Source organism: Palaemon carinicauda, chromosome 28 (assembly GCF_036898095.1).
Source record: "Palaemon carinicauda isolate YSFRI2023 chromosome 28, ASM3689809v2, whole genome shotgun sequence".
Lineage (NCBI taxonomy): Eukaryota > Metazoa > Arthropoda > Malacostraca > Decapoda > Palaemonidae > Palaemon > Palaemon carinicauda.
In genome coordinates, this window is record NC_090752.1 from 42,118,689 (window position 1) to 42,139,542 (window position 20,854).

The window sequence follows — 20,854 nt, forward strand, 5'->3', positions numbered from 1 at the left end:
CATTGCTGAGCATGCTATTTATGCATGAAAATATCAGAAATTTTATAAAAAAGAGGAATACATAGAACTATGTCAGCTTGTGTTGGATATGCTCACAAAATGGCTGCCAACCACACCACCTTGGTAGGTCAAATCTGCTATCTGAAATGGCGAAAGATATATCAATATCAGCTAGTCATTTACTTATATAATTTTCCGAGGATTTGCAGAAAAATATTATGGTAGCTAGAATGAAATTTATAGATTATGTTGCAATTAAAAAAAAAAAATAATGATCATTATTAAGTTATCATAAAGGTACAAACTTACAAAAACAGGAGAAATTATAATCTATTTTTTAAAAAGTGTAGAAGACATTCACAAACACTTTACAACAATTCTTTTTTATACACGCCTAAACACTACTGCACATTTGATAATTATATAAAAATTTGATATTGCACAACTTACCTTAATTAGGTATTGATGGGTCTAGCTCGACCCGAGAGTATCTCAGAAATAGCGCAAGGAAAAGAGCTTTGATGAAATGCGTCCTCACCCGACTGCTGCGCACACTGAACTGAGGTCTCGCAGGTCGATATCACTCACAACCAATAAGAATGAAACATTATGGCAAAAAACCGTGTTTTTTTCTTAACCTCGGGTCGTATACGATCCACAACACCTATTTAATTTAAACAAACTGTATGGAAACTGTGATACCTATAAGATATTGTTGCGGATGTAATTTTCATTATGAAGAGATTTCGAATAAGTTGAGAATATCATATAAACAACTCCGTGTTATTCGTACTGTATGTGCGCATAATCGCGATATGGTAGCATGACCATGTGACCAGCTGATATCTACCAGAAGTAATTGTTGATTATTGAAATGCTCAAGAAATTGAAAAAAGAATACAAACATGCTTTAATAATCAACAATAATGACAAATGAAATATGAAGGCTTAATAATGAATAAAAAATTAAGTACTGTATGAAACTCTAAAAATTAACTACTCTTAGGTCCCGCGCACACACTGTCACACACACACTGTCACACACACACTCGCACAGAGAAAGAGTGACAACGTATTCGCATGATAGCTAATGATAATAGCTTTAAACGAACTGTATGAAAACTGTGATATCCTGTAACATATTGGTGCTAATGTAATATTCATCATGAAAAGATTTTGAATAGATTAACCCTGGATAGGTACGGTGGGTCGTTTGCGACCCCGAGCGTAAAAAAAAAACAGGTTTTTCTCACGTGACTCACCCCCGTGACTGAATTTGTGGGTGATCGACCTGCAGGAGGTGTCTCCCCTACACGCTCTAGTAGTGTCCAGATGTGCATTGCTGTAGCTGTACTCCTTCCCCGATTTCTGAGACGCGTCGGGGTCGTTCGCGTCCGAGTTTACCCTTCTAGGGTAGTTTGCATAATTATCAAAGTTATTACGTATTATGAAATTGTCGTAGAATGGTGCAACTTGTATAGGTTATCAGTTGTGGAAAGTCTTGGTGGATTGTTTGGCTACCATGTGCATGTTTTTTTTTTTAGTTAAAATGTCGTTCATCACCACGAGGACCATTTTACCGCGAGTGCCCCTTTTTCATTTTTTTTCATTTTTTTGCCAAGTCATTTTTCCGTAAGATATTGCCAAATAGTGTCGTAAAACTTTTGCTTGTTTAGTGTTGGAAAGTGTGTCTAGATGATCTGGCTACCCATGCATGACTTTGTTTTTGTCAGATACGACGTAGTTATTGGTATATTGGGTATTTAACTGCGGTTACCAATTTCTGTTTTTTTTTCAATATTTGTAAAAATTACTACGTAGTAAGGAATTGCCGTATATTATTCATTTTTTTTTCATGTTTATGTGTTAGAAAGTGTGCCTTGATGGTTGGGCTAACACGTGCATGTCTTTTTTTTTATCTGAGATGTCGTATATTAGAATGTCGGGCATTTTACCGCGAGTGTCCCTTTTTCCTTTTTTTTCATTTTTTTGCCAAGTCATTTTTCCGTAAGATATTGCGAAATAGTGTCGTAAAACTTTTGCTTTTTTAGTGTTGGAAAGTGTGTCTAGATGATCTGGCTACCCATGCGTGATTTTGTTTTTGTCAGATACGACGTAGTTATTGGTATATTGGGTATTTAACTGCGGTTGCCAATTTCTGTTTTTTTTCAATACAGTGATACCTCGGTACTCGACCATAATCCGTTCGAGATCCGTGTTCGACCTCCGATTTGTTCGAGTACCGAATTTTTTTTCCCCATAAGAAATAATGGTATATATTCTATTCCGTTCCCAAGCACTCGAACAGGCCCAAAATATTAATAAAACGTGTACCTAAACAACAATAATTATCTAAATGTGTATGAAATTGGTCAGAAAATCCTATAAAACAATTTTAAACCATTTACTGTACTAAAATAAAACAATTTTAAACCATTTTCTGTACTGTAGTGAACATACCTTTGAGCAGCGGTTCGATGGCATACAGGGATGGATGTGGAGAGGATGGAAGGGGGAGGTTACTGCTTGGAAGGAGAGTCCCCTTCCATGATGTGGCGGGGTAGTTCTCCTTCAGGAGTTGTTTCTCTCTCCAATGAAAGGGTGGGCAGATCTATTTCAGGGGTTTCTTCTCTTCTTTGTCTCTTCTTTGGAGGAGAAACAGGCTTTGATGTAGCAGCTTTCTTTTCTTTTGTGAAAAACTGGTCTATTGTTAATTGTTTCTTCCTCCTCTGCAGTATTCTTCGAAAATGATACATGACACTATCATTAAACATATGCACTGCCCGGTTTGCTACTGCAATTTCTGGGTGGTATTTTTCAGCAAAAGCCTGCACATCTGCCCACTTGGAACAAATTTCATTGATGAGAGAACTTGGAACATCCTCCCTTACCTCATCCTCTTCTGAAGATTCCTGCTCCACAATCAGATCCTGCTGCTGTTGTTGTTGCAGGTGCAACAATTCCTCCACAGTCAACTCGGTAGAATGGCTTTCTACAAGCTCATCAATATCATCCTTGTCGACCTCAAGCCCCAAACTCCTGCCCATGACAACAATTTCCTCAACGACATCAGTGTCATCAGAAATTACAGGGGTAGCAGTGCTTGGACCCGCCTCTGGTTGGAAACCTTCAAACTCCCTCTCTGTGACACATGATGGCCACAGCTTACGCCAGGCAGAGTTCAATGTCCTATAGGTCACACCTCGCCAAGCTTGGTCAATCATGTTAACAGAGTTGAGGATGCTGAAGTGTTCCTTCCAGAATTCCTTTAGGGTCAACTTCGTGTCACTGGTCACTTCAAAACACTTTCTGAAAAGGGCCTTGGTATAGAGTTTTTTGAAGTTTGAAATGACCTGTTGGTCCATGGGCTGGAGTATGGGAGTAGTATTGGGGGGCAAGAATTTGATTTTGATAAAGCTGTATTCTTCTTTCAAGTCATCCTCGAGACCTGGAGGATGTGCAGGAGCATTGTCCATAACCAGAAGACATTTCATTGGCAAGCTCTTTTCAATGAGGTAAGCCTTAACCTGGGGGGCAAACACTTCGTTTATCCACTCAGTAAAGAATTGTCTTGTGACCCAAGATTTAGTGTTCGAGCGCCACATAACTGGTAGTGCACTTTTACAAATATTATTTCGTTTGAACACCCGGGGGTTGTCCGAGTGGTACACTAACAAGGGTTTGATCTTGCAATCGCCACTTGCATTTGCACACAGCAACAATGTTAGCCTATCTTTCATTGGCTTGTGACCTGGCATCTTCGTCTCGTCCTTGGTAATGTACGTATTGGCTGGCATTTTCTTCCAAAATAACCCAGTCTCATCACAATTAAAGACTTGTTGTGCGATCAAATTTTGTTCATTTATGTACCGATCGAATTCCCCCACGTATTTATCGGCTGCAATTTGATCCGAACTAGCTGCCTCCCCATGCCTAGTAACACGATGAATACCTGTTCTATTACGAAACTTTTCAAACCAACCCCTGCTCGCTTTAAATGTAAATGAATCACTTTCACTGGTACTCGGACTTTTCTTCACTAATTCTTCATAGATATGCAACGCTTTTTCACAAATGAACGCTTCACTAACACTTTCCCCGGCCAACTGTTTTTCTTTAATAAATATTAAAAGCAACTTTTCCATCTCCTCAATCACTTGTGGCCTTTGCTTAGTTACCGCCGTAACTCCCGTTGCAACATTCGCCTTCTTAATCATTTCTTTATGCTTTAAAAACGTAGAAATGGTCGACTTCGCCATTCCGTATTCTACCGCTAAATCGGACACTCGTACACCATTCTCATATTTCGCTATAATTTCCTTCTTCAACTCGATCGTTGTTCGCACTGTTTTCCTCTTCTCCTTCCCCTTAACACTCATTACTTTCTTGGGACTCATTATGAAAGCTAAAAAAGCAATTAAAAGCACTGAAAATCACTAAATCACAACGAATGCTGATCACGCGTTGTCTGAGTGACGCTCTCGAGAGAACTGATGCTTCCCGAACAAGCGAGAGTGGCCGAGATGGCGCGATCATCACAAAGCCCATGCGGTCGTCACGTGTTCGGCTGGTCGAGTACCGAATTTTTGGTCGAGCACCGCAGCAAAAATTTCTCGAAAATTTTGGTCGAACTCCGAATTGTTCGAGTATAGAGTCGTTCGACTACCGAGGTATCACTGTATTTGTAAAAATTTACTACGTAGTAAGGAATTGCCGTATATTATTGATTTTTTTTTCATGTTTATGTGTTAGAAAGTGTGCCTTGATGGTTGGGCTAACACGTGCATGTCTTTTTTTTATCTGAGATGCCGTATATTAAAATGTTGGGCATTTTTCCGCGAGTGCCCCTTATTATTTGTTTTGCATTTTTTTGCTTAGTCATGTTACCGTAAGGAATTGGCAAGTAGTGTCGCAAAATTTATATTTTTATAGTGTTGGAAAGTGTTTTTAGATGATCTGGCTACCCATGCCTATTTTTTTTTTAGCCAGATATGGCGTATATATAAGTATGTGTTCGATTTTCCTGTGATTGCCATTTTTTCGTTTTTTCCCATTTCTTTCAAAATTACTACGTACTAAGGAACTATCACAGAGTAATATTTCATTTATATGTTTATTTGTCGGAAAATGTGCCTTGATGGTTTGCCTAGCACGTGGCTGAAATTTTTTTTTTCTGAAATGCCGTATATTAGAATGGCCATTTTTCCACGAGTGCCCCTTTTTATTTGTTTTGCATTTTTTTGCTTAGTCATGTTACCGTAAGGAATTGGCAAGTAGTGTCGCAAAACTTATAATTTTATAGTGTTGGAAAGTGTTTCTAGATGATCTGGCTACCCATGCCTATCTTCTTTTTTTAGCCAGATATGGCGTATATATAGGTATGTGTTCGATTTTCCTGTGATTGCCATTTTTTCGTTTTTTCCCATTTCTTTCAAAATTACTACGTACTAAGGAACTATCACAGAGTAATTATTCATTTAGATGTTTATTTGTCGGAAAATGTGCCTTGATGGTTTGACTAGCACGTGGCTGAATTTTTTTTCTTCTGAAATGCCGTATATTAGAATGTTAGCCATTTTTCCTCGAGTGCCCCTTTTTATTTGTTTTGCATTTTTTTGCTTAGTCATGTTACCGTAAGGAATTGGCAAGTAGTGTCGCAAAACTTATATTTTCATAGTGTTGGAAAGTGTTTCTAGATGATCTGGCTACCCATGCCTATCTTTTTTTTAGCCAGATATGGCGTATATATAGGTATGTGTTCGATTTTCCGGTGATTGCCATTTTTTCGTTTTTTCCCAATTCTTTCAAAATTACTACGTACTAAGGAACTATCACAGAGTAATGATTCCTCTAGATGTTTATTTGTCGGAAAATTTTGTTTACTTTTTTTTTGATTGAATATCATCAAATTTTTTTAGCTAAAATATTGTTTTACATTTTTTTTTTCGATTTTATTTCCCTTCAAAAAAATTTTTTTGGGTCAGAATTTTAATTTTATATTCGTAAAATAATCGACAATTATCCAGCAACCCACCATACAATTTTTATGCATATCCAATAATAATTAGATTAGTAAATAACACCTTGAAATTGACATACTCTTCCTACATTTCAAGTGGCAGATTAGGGAGTCTGAGTCAGTGTGGTTGGCGGCCATTTTGTGGACATATCCGAAGCGTAAGCTGCCATATCTATATATATTCTTGTTCCCTATAGAATTTGTGATATTTTGGTATATTTTTACCTGCATAAATATCATATTATATATTAAATATATGTATTTTTTTACGGAATTTCTAAGTACTCAAAAAATTACCTTTAGATATGGCCCCTGATATAAATGTAATTTACAAAATAATGAAGATTTTTTTACATATTTCTATTTTAGGATAACATATGTTTATTCCCTAAAAAAATTAGCCACTTCCTATTTCATTTGGGTACCCAAAAAAATTCATGAAATTTGGACAAATTTTTTTGGCCAAAAAAAGTTACCCTTTTTTTCTCATTTCAGATCTTCACCTCCATGGGTCTGACTTCATCCAAAATACATCAAGATGTGTCCTAAACATTCAAGAATCAATTCCTAAAAGGATTTGTGTATATATGTATAAACTTTTTTTTTATGAATTTTTATGTCAGGTCTTTTTTTTTTCTACTTAATTTTTTAAAATATTTATAATAAATAGTTTTTCTGCAGATGAGTAGTATTTATCTATACAGTTGTTTTAAGCATTCATTGAAGTTTTTTTTGGCAAAAGAAAAAAGGAGGTTACTGCAAAAACTGATTTTTCAAGAATTTTTTTTGGCGTCGGGGTCGTTCGCGTCCGAGTATACCCTTAAAGGGGTGTCCGAGGACCGTACCTATCCAGGGTTAAGAAATATATACTGTATATAAAAAAGTACGCCTCTCGTATGTGCGTAATCTTTTGATACGGTAGCGAGACCTTCAGATCAGCTAATCATAACCAAAGGTAAATAAAATAATAAGTAATTCTTGGTGTTTAAAATTCTTCCGAAATTGAATACAAAAATTCTTTAATATAGCATATAATATCCTACTAAACAAGAAAATGAAATAATGATATACAGTAAGAGAATACTGTATTGAAAAAATATGACGTAGAGGATTACCGAATCATGAAGCATCATAAAAAATCTACGGAAACTTCACTTTTTCAGTTCGACATACGTCGAAATCGACTTATGACGCTTCTCTCGGTCCCTATCTCTGTCGTAAGTCGACGACTACCTGTATATGGTAATTTTCTAAGGCATTGTTCTGCTAGCTAGGGTATTTTTATTGTCCCTTGCCTCTGCCATTCATGAGTGGCCTTTAAACCTTTAAGAAGGTTTTTCTATGCAGCAACTCACTTTCTCATTCAATCGAGAGTAGGGTGGTTGTTTGTCGTGACTTTGACAAACGAGCAGAATCTTATAGTCTTGGGTAGTGCGAGTCCTTCAGGACTGGTGCTTACTGCCTGCCCTCATCAGACCTTTGCCCCCACTGCTTCTCTCTATTTCCAATAGAGTACTTATCCATTCTTCCAACATCCCCATGAACCCTGGCCTTGTGAATAGAGATAGGAGGGATATTGGAGAGGATTGCTAAAAGAATTTCATCAGAGGAATACTTCCTGCTTTCTTTGGATCTGAAGGACTTGTGCTTTTAGTACCCTTGCATCAGTCTATTATTAGTACCTCCCATTCCTGCTACAGTTTGATATACCAATTCAGGTCTCGTGGCTCCTGACTAGGTACTGCTCCTCGGGTGGTCATTCAGATGTTCACCTGGGTAGTAACTTGGGGCCACATCAAGGGATACATAAGACCATAGATGTATCCCTTGAGTGGGTGATCCTGGTCTCCTTCTTGTGACAGTAGTAACAGGATCGAGTTAGAGTTTCTGCTTCATGTTCTGGGGATTGTGTTAATTCAGGAAAATCGAATTTCTTACCCAAGCTGCTGAGGGGAAGCATTTAGACATGTTGGTAACAGTGAGATTCGATCAGTTAGATGAAAGCATCAACAAGCTTAAGGAGGTAGTGCATCCATTCCATCATACGGAACTTCCATACAACCTTTACCTCTTCTATAACCACCCTGTACTTCTAAGATTGCATTCTCTGTTTTATCCTTAATCCTATTAATCAGTACTCTACCATACACTTTTGCAACTACACTCAACAAACTAATACCCCTTGAATTACAACACTCATGCACATCTCCCTTACCCTTATATAGTGGTACAATACACGCACAAACCCAATCTACTGGTACCATTGACAACACAAAACACATATTAAACAATCTCACCAACCATTCAAGTACAGTCACACCTCCTTCCTTCAACATCTCAGCTCTCACACCATCCATACCAGATGCTTTTCCTACTCTCGTTTCATCTAGTGCTCTCCTCACTTCCTCTATTGTAATCTCTCTCTCATTCTCATCTCCCATCACTGGCACCTCAACACCTGCAACTGTAATTATATCTGGCTCCCTATTATCCTCAACATTCAGTAAACTTTCAAAATATTCCGCTCACCTTTTCCTTGCCTCCTCTCCTTTTAACAACCTTCCATTTCCATTTTTCAATGTCTCTCCAATTCTTGAACCAGCCTTCCTTACTTTCTTCACTTCTTTCCAAAACTTCTTATTCTCTTCATATGAATGACCCAATCCCTGACCCCACCTCAGGTCAGCTGCCCTCTTTGCCTCACTTACCTTGCGCTTTACTTCCACATTTTTCTCTATATCTTTCATACTTCTCCACACTATTACTCTGCAGCCATTCTTCAAAAGCCCTCTTTTTCTCTTCCACTTTTACCTTCACTCCTTCATTCCACCATTCACTGCCCTTCCTCATGCTGGCTCCAACAAACTTCTTGCCACACACATCACTTGCAATCCCAACAAAATTTCCTTTTACGAGATACAGTAAATGATAACATAATATTTTATGTGTGGAAATTTGGTGCTCGCACAATATGCAAGATTGTTAGGTTTACATGGGTATATGTGGTATTACTGTAATTTACTTTATTACTTTTCAGGCCCAAAAATTAGTTTTATAACAAAAAATTATTAAAACATGAAAAATAAAAATATTATCTTCCTCTGCCCTCAGGAACCCGCTATATAAGAAGGAGTTCGCTCTATAGATTTACAGATAATATATTTATAAATCTACAATGTATTGTGGGAGCAATAGGTGAACATGATAGGGCAAAGTATTATTGTATGTGAAATAATAAATGATTATATAAAATATATATTAAGATTTGTAACAGCATTGAATATTAATCTCTGACACTGTTGCTGAGTTAATTTTTGTGCATTTTTCATAAGATTTTCATAATTCTGACCATCCTTTGTATTTAGTCTTCCCAAACTGTACCATCGTATATGTAATGCTAGGTACAGTAGGGTCCTGAATCATGCTAGAATTTGGTTGATCAAAGACCCTGCATAAATGGAAAATCGCATATTTCGAAACACAGCAACTTTCCTATTCAAATGTGTTTACTACCCATTTCCAGTACTTTCTATGCACTATACTGTATCTTTTATAGTATTAAATTGTTCTTGTGAATAACTCAAACATTTGATATGCTTTAAAGTTCTAATAACTTGAAAAAGGTTAAAATTACAACCAGGATGGCTGTAAATACTGTATATAGTATGCAGTTAATTCTAACAATAGTTTCTTTTCTATAATAAGCGTCAATACTACACAGTACAGTACATGTATTCTAGGAGTATTAAGCTAGCTGTGACCAGATTGTGGAATGATCTTCTTAATTTGGCAGTAACTTGCTGAGGTAACTTGGAAAAGTAGTGGGTTCCTTTGACAGAGGAGGGTAAGGTGACAGAGAAATTTGTTATTCTTATCATACCACCGAGAGAACCCACTGTTCAGGGTGAATGTTTTTCCAAAATGATTAGTGGGAAAGCCATTCCTCCTAATACATTTATTGGTGGTGACCATCTTTGAGTTTGCTTATCAAATATGCAAATCCCGTTTGATCTTCTGTTGGGCCTTATGCTAGGGCAAAATCCCAAAGGCCTTTCAGTGGATGCAAAAAGGATTACTGTAGTCTTGAGGAGGGACAGAGCAGTAGGAGAAATAAAACAGGTCTTTGTGAGTTCAACATCAAAGGATGTTCTATTAAATGCTTGTTCCACAAGATTAATGCTGCCTTGATCCATAATGGGATCCCAAAAAAATGTAATTAAGAATGCACATCTGAAACTGTCCCAATCAAAGGGGAAAAAATTCAATAGGTATTATAGTAGCTTCTGAAACCATCCTAATAATAGAGAAACAAGAAATTTATAACATATAGTAGCTACTAGAGTGCCATTTGAAACCATTCTATCTAAACAGGTTAATTACCAGTAATCTAATATAAGATTAAAGTCCTAGTGGCCCACAGTCATTTCTTCAATAAGAGTTTATACAGTCTCCACCACTTAATCTACCAGAGAGAATTTCAACTAAACACCCTATGTAATTACCAATAACCAACAAGTCTTTAGTCAATCAACTCAAAAAAACTACTTTAACAACTTCCTTTTGTCAACATTCACCAGAGTCAAGCAATTTGATTGATGGTTAGGTAATTGAAATTTTTTTTTTTATTTCTTTTTTTTTTATTTTAGTGATACCTGGCTTTTGTGAGAGATAAGTTTTTAACAACAGACATGAAGAATCATTAATAGACATCAATTGATCCCCTTTATCAGTAAAAATAATAGAAAATTTCAGATGTAAGAATTCTTGATGGGAGTAGCAGGATTAGATGGTGACATAAAATAAGCATTATCAGAACATATCTGAACTAATTTATTCGGTTACATTTCTGCAATAAACTTTTACACCAACTGAAATAGTGATTTATCATCAGTGTCGGTTTCTTGTAAATCAACATCTACCTCACCTGGATCCTGCTCTGATGAAGTATCCATTCTTGAAAACTCAGGATAACCTTTGCGCCTGCTTTATGGAAATAGTAATGAAATGATAAGAATTATAATGACATGACTTCATTTTCTTAAGTATTAACCCCGATGTTAACATTAGTACAGTGGTACCTCTACATACGATCTTAATTCGTTCCAGAAACTGCTTCGTATGTTAAAACAATCGTATGTTGGAGCAAATATTCCCATAAGAATACACTGTAATTTGTATAATTCATTCCACACCCCAAAAACCTATATTAACTCTTTAATAAGTTATTACATATAATTACACATAACAATAACATAACTGCATAATATGAAAGAAGCATGTAAAAAAGATAATTATAAAGAAATAAATAAAAAATGCATTTTATTGTCACTTTACCTTAGAGACAGGCCAACGCAGGTGTAGGATTTGCTACGCCAGGAGGAGACGGACGATCGGCGAGAAGGTAGACATGGTGTTAACATGTTCTTTAAATAAATACTCTCTCTCTCTCTCTCTCTCTCTCTCTCTCTCTCTCTCTCTCTCTCTCTCTCTCTCTCTCTCTCTCTCTCTCTCTCTTTTCTTCACTGTTAGTGTTAGAGACATCTATTAATTTTTTCTGAGAGAGAGAGAGAGAGAGAGAGAGATTAAACAAAAATGTGTTGTGTATATAATTTTTAACAGCATCAACAAGTTGAAAGACAATTAAATGTAACTAAAAAAACAATATCAGCGAATCTGAATTTCTTTATTAACTAAAACAAATATTGATACAAACACACTCGTGTGCGTATGCGCAAACACACACACACACACGCAGGAGACACGATCGGCGAGGAGGTAGAGATGGTGACTGCGATAACGTACCGTAACTTACACTACGGAAACTTTAATCTAACTTAGCTTATTTATTTATTTTTTATTTTTATATTTCATAATTTTTACATTTTTTTCCTTTTGATTTTTAATTTTCATCACTTTCAGAGACGAGTTACGGTACGTTATCGCAGTCACCATCTCTACCTCCTCCCCGACTGTCTGTCTCTTACTGCGTAGCAATTCTCGCACCTGTGTGTGTGTGTTTGTGCATACGCACACAAGTGTGTTTGTATCAATATTTGTTTTAGTTAATAAAGGAATTCAGATTAGCTGTTATTACTTTCTTAGTTACATTTAATTGTTTTTCAACTCATTGACGCTGTTAAAAATCATATGTACTCTAAACACATTTTTGTTTAATCTCTCTCTCTCGGAAAAAAAATAATAGACGTCTCTAACACTATAACAGCGAAGAAGAACGAGAGAGAGAGAGATAGAGAGAGAGAGAGAGAGAGATAGAGAGAGAGAGATTTTATTTAAAGAACACGTTAATGCTATGTTCAGAGAGAAACAGAAAAAGAGAGAAGACTTTTTTAAAAGAGCTTGTTAATGCTATCTTGGTTTTCTTTGCTTCACTTTTTTCTTTCTTTCTGTTCATCATGCTGGCCCTTCTCACAAATGATCGTTGCCAACAATCTTTGTCCTTTATCCCTATCAACAAAAGGCGTTCTATCTCTTCCAGGGTATTGCTACGATGTCTTGTAATAATGGTGATCCCCTTTGATGGTTTATCTGCTCTAATGGCTGCCTTCTGCTTGATGATCGTCGAGATCATAGGCCTATTCCGGCCATATTGTTTAGCCATATCACTCACATGCACACTGCTCTCATGTTTTTCTATAATTTCTTGCTTCAATTCTAATGACAGAATTGCCTTCTTCCTTTTCTCACCAGTACCTGTACTGAAACTTAGCTTCTTAGGCACCATAATTATAGGTAAAATCAAAAAGGAAATGTAAGAAAAGGAAGAAAATAAGCACTGTCTATAACAGACAAAACAGAGGACAACCACACGATACACACAAGAACAGAGAACAGAGCACTCAACGCTCAATGGCATCCCTCTTACGTGCTGCCATCTACTGGCGTAAACAAGATCTACATCGGATGTTGGAGCATTACTTCGGGTGTCGAGACAGAAATTTGGTCGAATTTTACTTTGGATGTTGGAAAATTCGTATGTTAGGACAATCATGTGTAGAGGTTCCACTGTAGTGGAAATTAGCACTGTGCTATTGGCCAAGCCTACACTAGGTGGTATCCTACTACCATGCAAATCATGATGTAACCATTTTTCAGGTCCAACAAAAACTGTTAAATAGTTATTAAAAATTAGCATTCCTGGTTGAATAGGAACCATATGATAAGTCACATTATTAAGAATGGTAGGCAGACAGATAATAGGAGCTATGCTACCAGCAAGATATTTTATCTTGGAATCCATGGGTTATAAAGAGATGACCGAATTAAGGAAAATTGAGGGTTTTGGAAGAGAAGGACCTGAAGTAAATTGAGAGATCAAGGCTCGTAATGTCTATTAACACTAATGCGCTGTGTACCAACCAAATCCTTACTAAAGGATACACAAAAACTACTAATCCAAGCCTGATAAGTTAGCCTTGGGTTTGTATCATGTAAGATTAAGCTAATATCACTGCCTTGGCCTGAAGGTGCATTGGCCTTCTCAGATTAGGTGAATATAGCAAATTTAGTAAAAAGCTTATGAAGTCGTCTGCCTACACCTGAGAGCTAGGTAATAACCTGAGCAATATCATCATTATCATTTCCACTGTAATCTTTAGTCTTTAGACTTTCCCCAGAACTAAAAGAAACTTATATTTTACATTGTCATTCATGTGAACTCATTCAGCCATAAACTTAACATAAAAGGTACCATTAAGCTAACACAATAAGTACAACAATTGTCTAAATCACAACTCTGCCCTCAACACATGACACAGAAAGTGTGGATCTATATCATCTAGCATTGAACCCCTTGAAAATTCGACATAGAAATGCATAACAAAGCTAGAAGATATCTCCTATTAATCTGAAGCTAAAAGAGACCTTAAACAAAACAATCTAGATTTACAGAATCGAATATGCGACTAATCAAAACGTATCTTAACGTGAAGATGGAAATTACCGTTACTATTTGGCTTGCCCAAACGCTCTTATTGCTATACACTTCCATATAAACACAATCTATTAGAGAGGCATGACTATTAATGAAAGAAAACAAAAAATTTTAGAATTTTGGGGTAGACGTCGACATTTAAATAGCTACAGGAAGAAAGCCATATTAACCTCAGTTGAGTTTCTTTGAAATAAGACAAGTGTCATAATTAGCTTCAATTGATTTATAACAGGTGCTAAACAGGGCATACTCAGTGTTAAGTTACTTTTTGTTGGTCATGTTATTTTTCCTTTAGTTTGACATTACCCATGGCATTGGGTATGAAAAAATGCTTTGATTTTATTTTTGTGTAATCAAAAAAATGTATTTAAAATGATCATTCACACACCATTCTCCCGCCCTTACAGAATTGGTATGAATTCGAGCTCTCAGATTGGGCATGCTTGGGGTATAATGAAGACTCCTTGCACTTCACTTAAAGATGTGGCACTAGGACCAGGACACTGGGGCTGGATTATTGATGCTGATGGCAACATATATTTTCGACTAGGAGTTTGTGCAGAATATCCTCAAGGCCAGGATTTAAAGTGGTGGCAGGTAATTAAAGGCTGATTTGTTGAGGTCATTATTATGAAGTACCCAGTGATTATTTTGTGATATTGATGGAATTTTAAAGAGCTTTTCTAAAAGATTTCTTCTTAAATTAAAGTTGAAATTGGAGGAAGGGGTCATTGAAAAAATTGAGTAGCTATATTGGAAGAGATTTGAGGGAATATATGACAAATACACAACAGAAAGCAGTGTTGCTGGGGCCAAAATTGGGGGGGGCCGCTAATTGTCTTTGGTGCCATCGACAGTATGCTGTGCAATATTCATTGTGAGCAGTCCGTATCCCCCTCTCCAAGGGTGTTTGAAATATCAGACAGTACTTATCCTAGAAAATGAATATTGCTAAGCTAATTAGGTGTTTTGAGCTATTGATTTAATAAAAAGGTAAACAGCATGTTTATATATAGCTATTATTGTTTGAACTATATGAATATTAAAAATTTCCTTTTCCTACCCATTTATTTAGCTCTGAAGAAACAACCCTTCAATCATTTTTTTTCTATGCGACACAAACCCGTGTCCTATAATTAGGGAGATTGATTCAGCATGAGCTGGAGACTGTCATTAAAACTTGGATAACAAGTGTGGGCAAGGAGCCCCACCCCCTTTCTTAGCTGGATTAGTTTCATTTTCTATTTGGCCACTATCGAGTATGCAAGTACTGCCAGTACCTTCCCAAACTTTTTCATTTTCTTTTATGATTGCAGGAAATTATTACGTTGTTGGAATTTGGAATAGGAAGTCAAACAAGATGTATGTACTTGCCAGGGAAGGGTGGCAGTTGTAATTGGTTTATGAGCTAACTGCCTGTAGATTCACACTCCCTCTGTGCATTATGAAAGGAAAATATTGAGCTAAGCCTTCGCCACGGTCTGTCTTGACAACAACTAAGAAGACATCGAAGAAGTCTTTTACTGCATCGTTCTCCTCAGGGGTTGAGACTGCTTCTGCCACTCATATGCATATGTCCTTGGCTCTGTCCCTGGAAATATGCGTCAGGAGCAAGGCCCCTTTGATCTTCTTCAGCGGAATTTTTAGATTTTGATGGTGTGTGCGGTACTTCCAGTGTTTGCCACACCCCTTCAGAAGCTGGAAGCTTTGCCTGTTACCATGCAAACTGCTGACAATGAGTTTGATCCAAGTAAGTCTTTTGCTTTCTCAAGTCTTTCAGGTACCCCCTTCATAAATTTGTTAAAGAAACTTGCAACTAGGGCTACTTCTCTCCCCGGTTCCCTCAGTGTCATTGTCCCCTTCATTCTCAGTGATGCCACTGGTGAAAGGCATGGTGGTGCCCCATGCCAGGGACTCCTGTGGTCTCCCCAATCCCAAGAGGAATGTTAAGGCCCGTAAGTGGCTCCAATGCCGGTGGGAGGTTAAGGCCCTAATATCAGGTGTAAGAAGGCCTCCAAGGCTAAAGTGTGCGTTGCTCTTATGCTTAGGGTTACCTGGATCCCTTACCTTCCCTCTTGTGTATTCTACCCCTTCCCCTGTGTCCATCACCCTGATTTTTGTGCCCAGGGGTCTAGGGCCGGTATAACATACTCTCTCTATGTCTGTGGTTGTGCCTCCAGGTCTGCATGTTATTGGGTCAGTATTGGGTCGCAGGGCACTATGAGTGTGCCTTCCCTCTCCCCCGTGACAGTGTGTCCCAGTGTTGTGGCTCCTGTTTGACCAACCTGTATGGTTTCTCTTCCCTGGGGAGTGTCGTCATCGCTGGTTGCTCAGACCTTGACCCTTCTGATTGTAGAACCAGGGAGAGAAAGAATCATCTACGCTGTTCTTACTCCTCCTCCAACTCTGATTGTCTTTTTTTTTTTTTTTTTTGTTTAATATGAAGAAAATGAATAATTCTAAGAAGTCCAGGAAGGCCAGCCATAGTCGTATGGAGAGGGCTTCTTCCGACACCACCACTCTTTCGAGGAAGGTTAACGGCACCCGAGTGGTTTCCCTAGTCCAAGGGGGCGGGATCCTGTGTCTCTTGGCCCGGGTCCCGGATGCTCCACTAGCCACAGCCACCCTGGTAGCCGGCCGGGACAGGAGTGTATGGCTACTTACACTTTTTCTTCCCAGGTCAATGCAAGTGCTTTAGCAACTTTCATTTTCTTTCCTTCCAGGACTTTGGACACCCGCTCCTCCCTCTTCCATCGAGTTTTTACTTGACTTGGTCGAGGGAATGGCACCATTCAAGGAATGGAAGACCAAGGATGGAGGAAGGATAGACCTTTGCTGGCAGTGGCTGTTCCCTACCCCCAATCCACAGAGGGAGACGTTTTTGGTACAGTATTCCACCCATCGGTGCTGGGATCTATGCCAGAAATTCACCTCCTGATACCATTGGTCTTTGTCAGCCTGATAACGTACCGCGTTCTGCCATTTGGAGCAGAACGAGTGTACTTGTTGGAGGAAATAGAATTTCCCTCACATCCTGGCCCCAATGAGGCACGAAGATACTTGGGGTCTGGATGTCCCAGAAACACCGGCTCGTTATCTGGTGCCTACCAAGGATGACTACCCCGAGTCGGAGAGTTTGTTCATGAAGGCCCTTGCCCTCATCCGTAAGTGCAATTGTCTGGGGAAAGCAACCTTGTCACCTCCTTCATGAACCTCAGTCATTGATCGGCACATTGGTGTTCCTCAAAGCTTGAGGTCCTTCTTGGAATTGCTGTGGTCAAATCTTGTTGATTTGGCCCTGGATTAAGCTGGCAATCAGATCTGGGTATCTGAGAACTCGCTCGAGTCCAGTCAGTCAAGTAAGATCCTGCCCAGCCCTCCAGGCAGTGAAGGTTTTACATACCAGAGGATGCTGCGTCAGCCTCTATGCAGGTTAACTGGTTGGTGTGCACATGACGGAGACTTACGTTGGAGAGACTCAAGGTGGAAAGCATGTCTTTCTCTGCCTTAGACTCAGCCACTATGGAGTTTCCTGCCCCGGTTTCTTTCCATGGTGTTTTCTGGCTTGACCAGTAGTCAGGAGCAATTACGTACAGTGATGCCTCGCAACACGAAATTAATTGGTTCTGTCAGGGCTTTCGTAAAGTGATTTTTTTCGTGTAGCGAGTCTCCTTTTACATGTACATACATATACCAAGGCACTTCCCCCAATTTTGGGGGGTAGCCGACATCAACAAAGAAACAAAAACAAAAAGGGGACCTCTACTCTCTACGTTCCTCCCAGCCTAACAAGGAACTCAACCGAGTTCAGCTGGTACTGCTAAGTGTCACAGCCCACCCTCCCACATTATCCACCACAGATGAAGCTTCATAATGCTGAATCCCCTACTGCTGCTACCTCCGCGGTCATCTAAGGCATCGGAGGAAGCAGCAGGGCCTGTTGGAACTGCGTCACAATCGCTCGCCATTCATTCCTATTTCTAGCCCGCTCTCTTGCCTGGCTCACATCTATCCTCCTATCACCCAGAGCTTCCTTCACTCCATCCATCCACCCAAACCTTGGCCTTCCTCTCGTACTTCTCCCATCAACTCTTGCAGACAGCCATTTTCCATTCTCTCAACATGGCCAAACCACCTCAACACATTCATATCCACTGTAGCTGCTAACTCATTTCTTACACCCGTTCTCACCCTCACCACTTCGTTCCTAACCCTATCTACTCGAGATACACCAGCCATACTCCTTAGACACTTCATCTCAAACACATTCAATTTCTGTCTCTCCATCACTTTCATTCCCCACAACTCCGATCCATACATCACAGTTAGTACAATCACTTTCTCATATAGAACTCTCTTTACATTCATGCCCAACCCTCTATTTTTTACTACTCCCTTAACTGCCCCCAACACTTTGCAACCTTCATTCACTCTCTGACGTACATCTGCTTCCACTCCACCATTGGCTGCAACAACAGACCCCAAGTACTTAAACTGATCCACTTCCTCAAGTAACTCTCCATTCAACATGACATTCAACCTTGCACCACCTTCCCTTCTCGTACATCTCATAACCTTACTCTTACCCACATTAACTCTCAACTTCCTTCTCTCACACACTCTTCGAAATTCTGTCACTAATCGTCCAAGCTTCTCTTCTGTGTCTGCAACCAGTACAGTATCATCCGCAAACAAAAACTGATTTACCTCCCATTCATGGTCATTCTCGTCTACCAGTTTTAATCCTCGTCCAAGCACTCGACCATTCACCTCTCTCACCACTCCATCAACATACAAGTTAAACAACCACGGTGAATAGCCTAATTCGTTCCAGACCCTAGAAAAACACCACATTAATTGATTATAAAAAGGATATGCACCACTAAACAGTACTAAATATATGAAAAGTACAGTATTTTGATCATTTAATAATAAATTAACATTGATAATTTGAAAAAGAAGTATTTAATTAGACCAAACAGGAAAATTACAGTAACAAAAATGTGGAACCTTACCTTTGGAGTGAGGTGATGTCCAAGAGCCAAGCGTGGGGCAGTAGAGGAGGATGAAAACAACAGAAAACATTTACGTACAAGTGGCAGAAAACGTAAACACTTGACTTTCAAAACAGATTTATTAATGACAGAAAACATTAACACTTAATTGGAGGAAACACATCTACAAATGGCAGGAAATATTAACACTTAACTTTACGATAAAGTTAAAATACCATTTTTTTTTTCTTTTCTATTTTTTTTCACTTTACGTTTTCTATTTTCTAAATTTAATTACACTATGTATTTGATTCATCACTGCCACTTTTCTTTTGTTTTTTTAGCTGGCGCTTGGTCTGCTTCTACCAAAGGTCTCTTACTAAAATATTCATCCAAAGAAGCTCGTTTCTGCCTGCTTCTTAAAATTTTCCTGAAATAACTCTGGCAAACTTCATTACAGTACTCAAGCGCACGACCTGAGAGAATTTTTTCTGGGTGTCTCTTTTCTATGAGAGCCACCATTTTAAAGTAGCCATCTAGACCCTCTTTAATTTTTGCCATTGTCAGTGGGTTATCCTTCTCCCCACCAAGCTGTACTCTTCACTCGCATGGCCTCCAACTCCTTCAGGTCGTCCGTTGTAAGTTCCTTTTGGTGCTTCTGGATAAGCTCATTGATGTCGGCCTCATCAACTTCCAGACCCATCGACTTCCCGAGTGTAACGATCTCGGCAACTTCAAATTGAGCAACAGGTTCAGGATCGTCAATATTTTCGGAATCGTCTTCAATTTGGTCTGCGTGGAAGCCCTCGAAATCTCGTGCGGAGACGGTATCAGGCCACAGCTTCTTCGAAGCAGAGTGCACCTCGAAACCTCCTGCCAAGCTTGATCAATCATTTTGAGGCATATGACAATATCAAAATGTTCCTTCCAAAATTGACGAAGGGTGAGGTTTGTGCTCTCAATGATTTCGAAACATCTCTTGAAGAGATATTTCGTATAAAGCTTCTTGAAGTTTGAAATCACTTGCTGGTCCATGGGCTGGAGGAGAAGGGTGGTGTTTGGTGGAAGATAGAGAATCTTGATGAAGGAATATTTTGCTGCAATATCTTCATGGAGGGTGAGTAGGGTCCTTGTGTAGCACCAGCAGGCATTTCATAGGGAGGCGCTTCTCTTCTAAATACTTTTTCACAATCGGGCCAAAACAAATATTTATCCACTCGAAAAACAATTGTCTTGTTACCCAGGCTTTTCAATTAGCCCTCCACAACACTTTTAGATGTTTCTTAGTGACTATGTGGGTCTTGAAGGCTCGAGGAGTATTGGATTGATACACCAGCAGGGGTTTCACCTTGCAGTCCTCACTGGCATTTGCACAGAGTGCAAGGGTAAGCCTGTCCTTCATAGGCTGATGCCCAGGTAGCCTCTTTTTCTTATGCCCTGTATTACGTTTGACGAGGCATTTATTTCCAAAAAAGCCCAGTCTCGTCGCAATTGAAGACTTGCTGGGGACTGTAGCCTTACCGGACAGTCAACTCGTCGAACGTCTTAACAAAGGCTTCGGCCGCTTTCGTGTCCGAGCTTGCAGCCTCCCCATGACGCACTACCGAATGAATGCCTGAGCGTCTCTTAAATTTTTCAAACCACCCACGAGAAGCCTTGAACTCTGGGGGTTCCTGCTTCGATTTTCCTTCTCCTGCGTCGGCTTCGGCCTGAGGTAGCACGTGATCACCGAAAATTGCACTGGCTTTCTGGCAGATTATCGCTTCGGTGATAGTGTCTCCAGCCATTTCTTTGTCCTTTATCCAGCAATCTCTCCAACTCATCGTGGACGTGGCTCCTCTTGCTGGAGAAAATAGTCACGCCTTTAGAAGGTGTTGCTGCTTTGATAGC

General features: G+C 39.0%; 1 protein-coding gene across 1 annotated transcript in view; it reads left to right on the forward strand.

The window, feature by feature from the left end:
- The window catches only part of LOC137621525 (tectonin beta-propeller repeat-containing protein 2-like), a 124,564-nt gene that overhangs the window by 66,894 nt on the left and 36,816 nt on the right, over positions 1-20,854 (forward strand). The window contains exon 8 of the mRNA XM_068351884.1: positions 14,378-14,567. Coding sequence (XP_068207985.1) covers positions 14,378-14,567 — 190 coding nt within the window. The remainder of the gene's footprint in view (positions 1-14,377; positions 14,568-20,854) is intronic.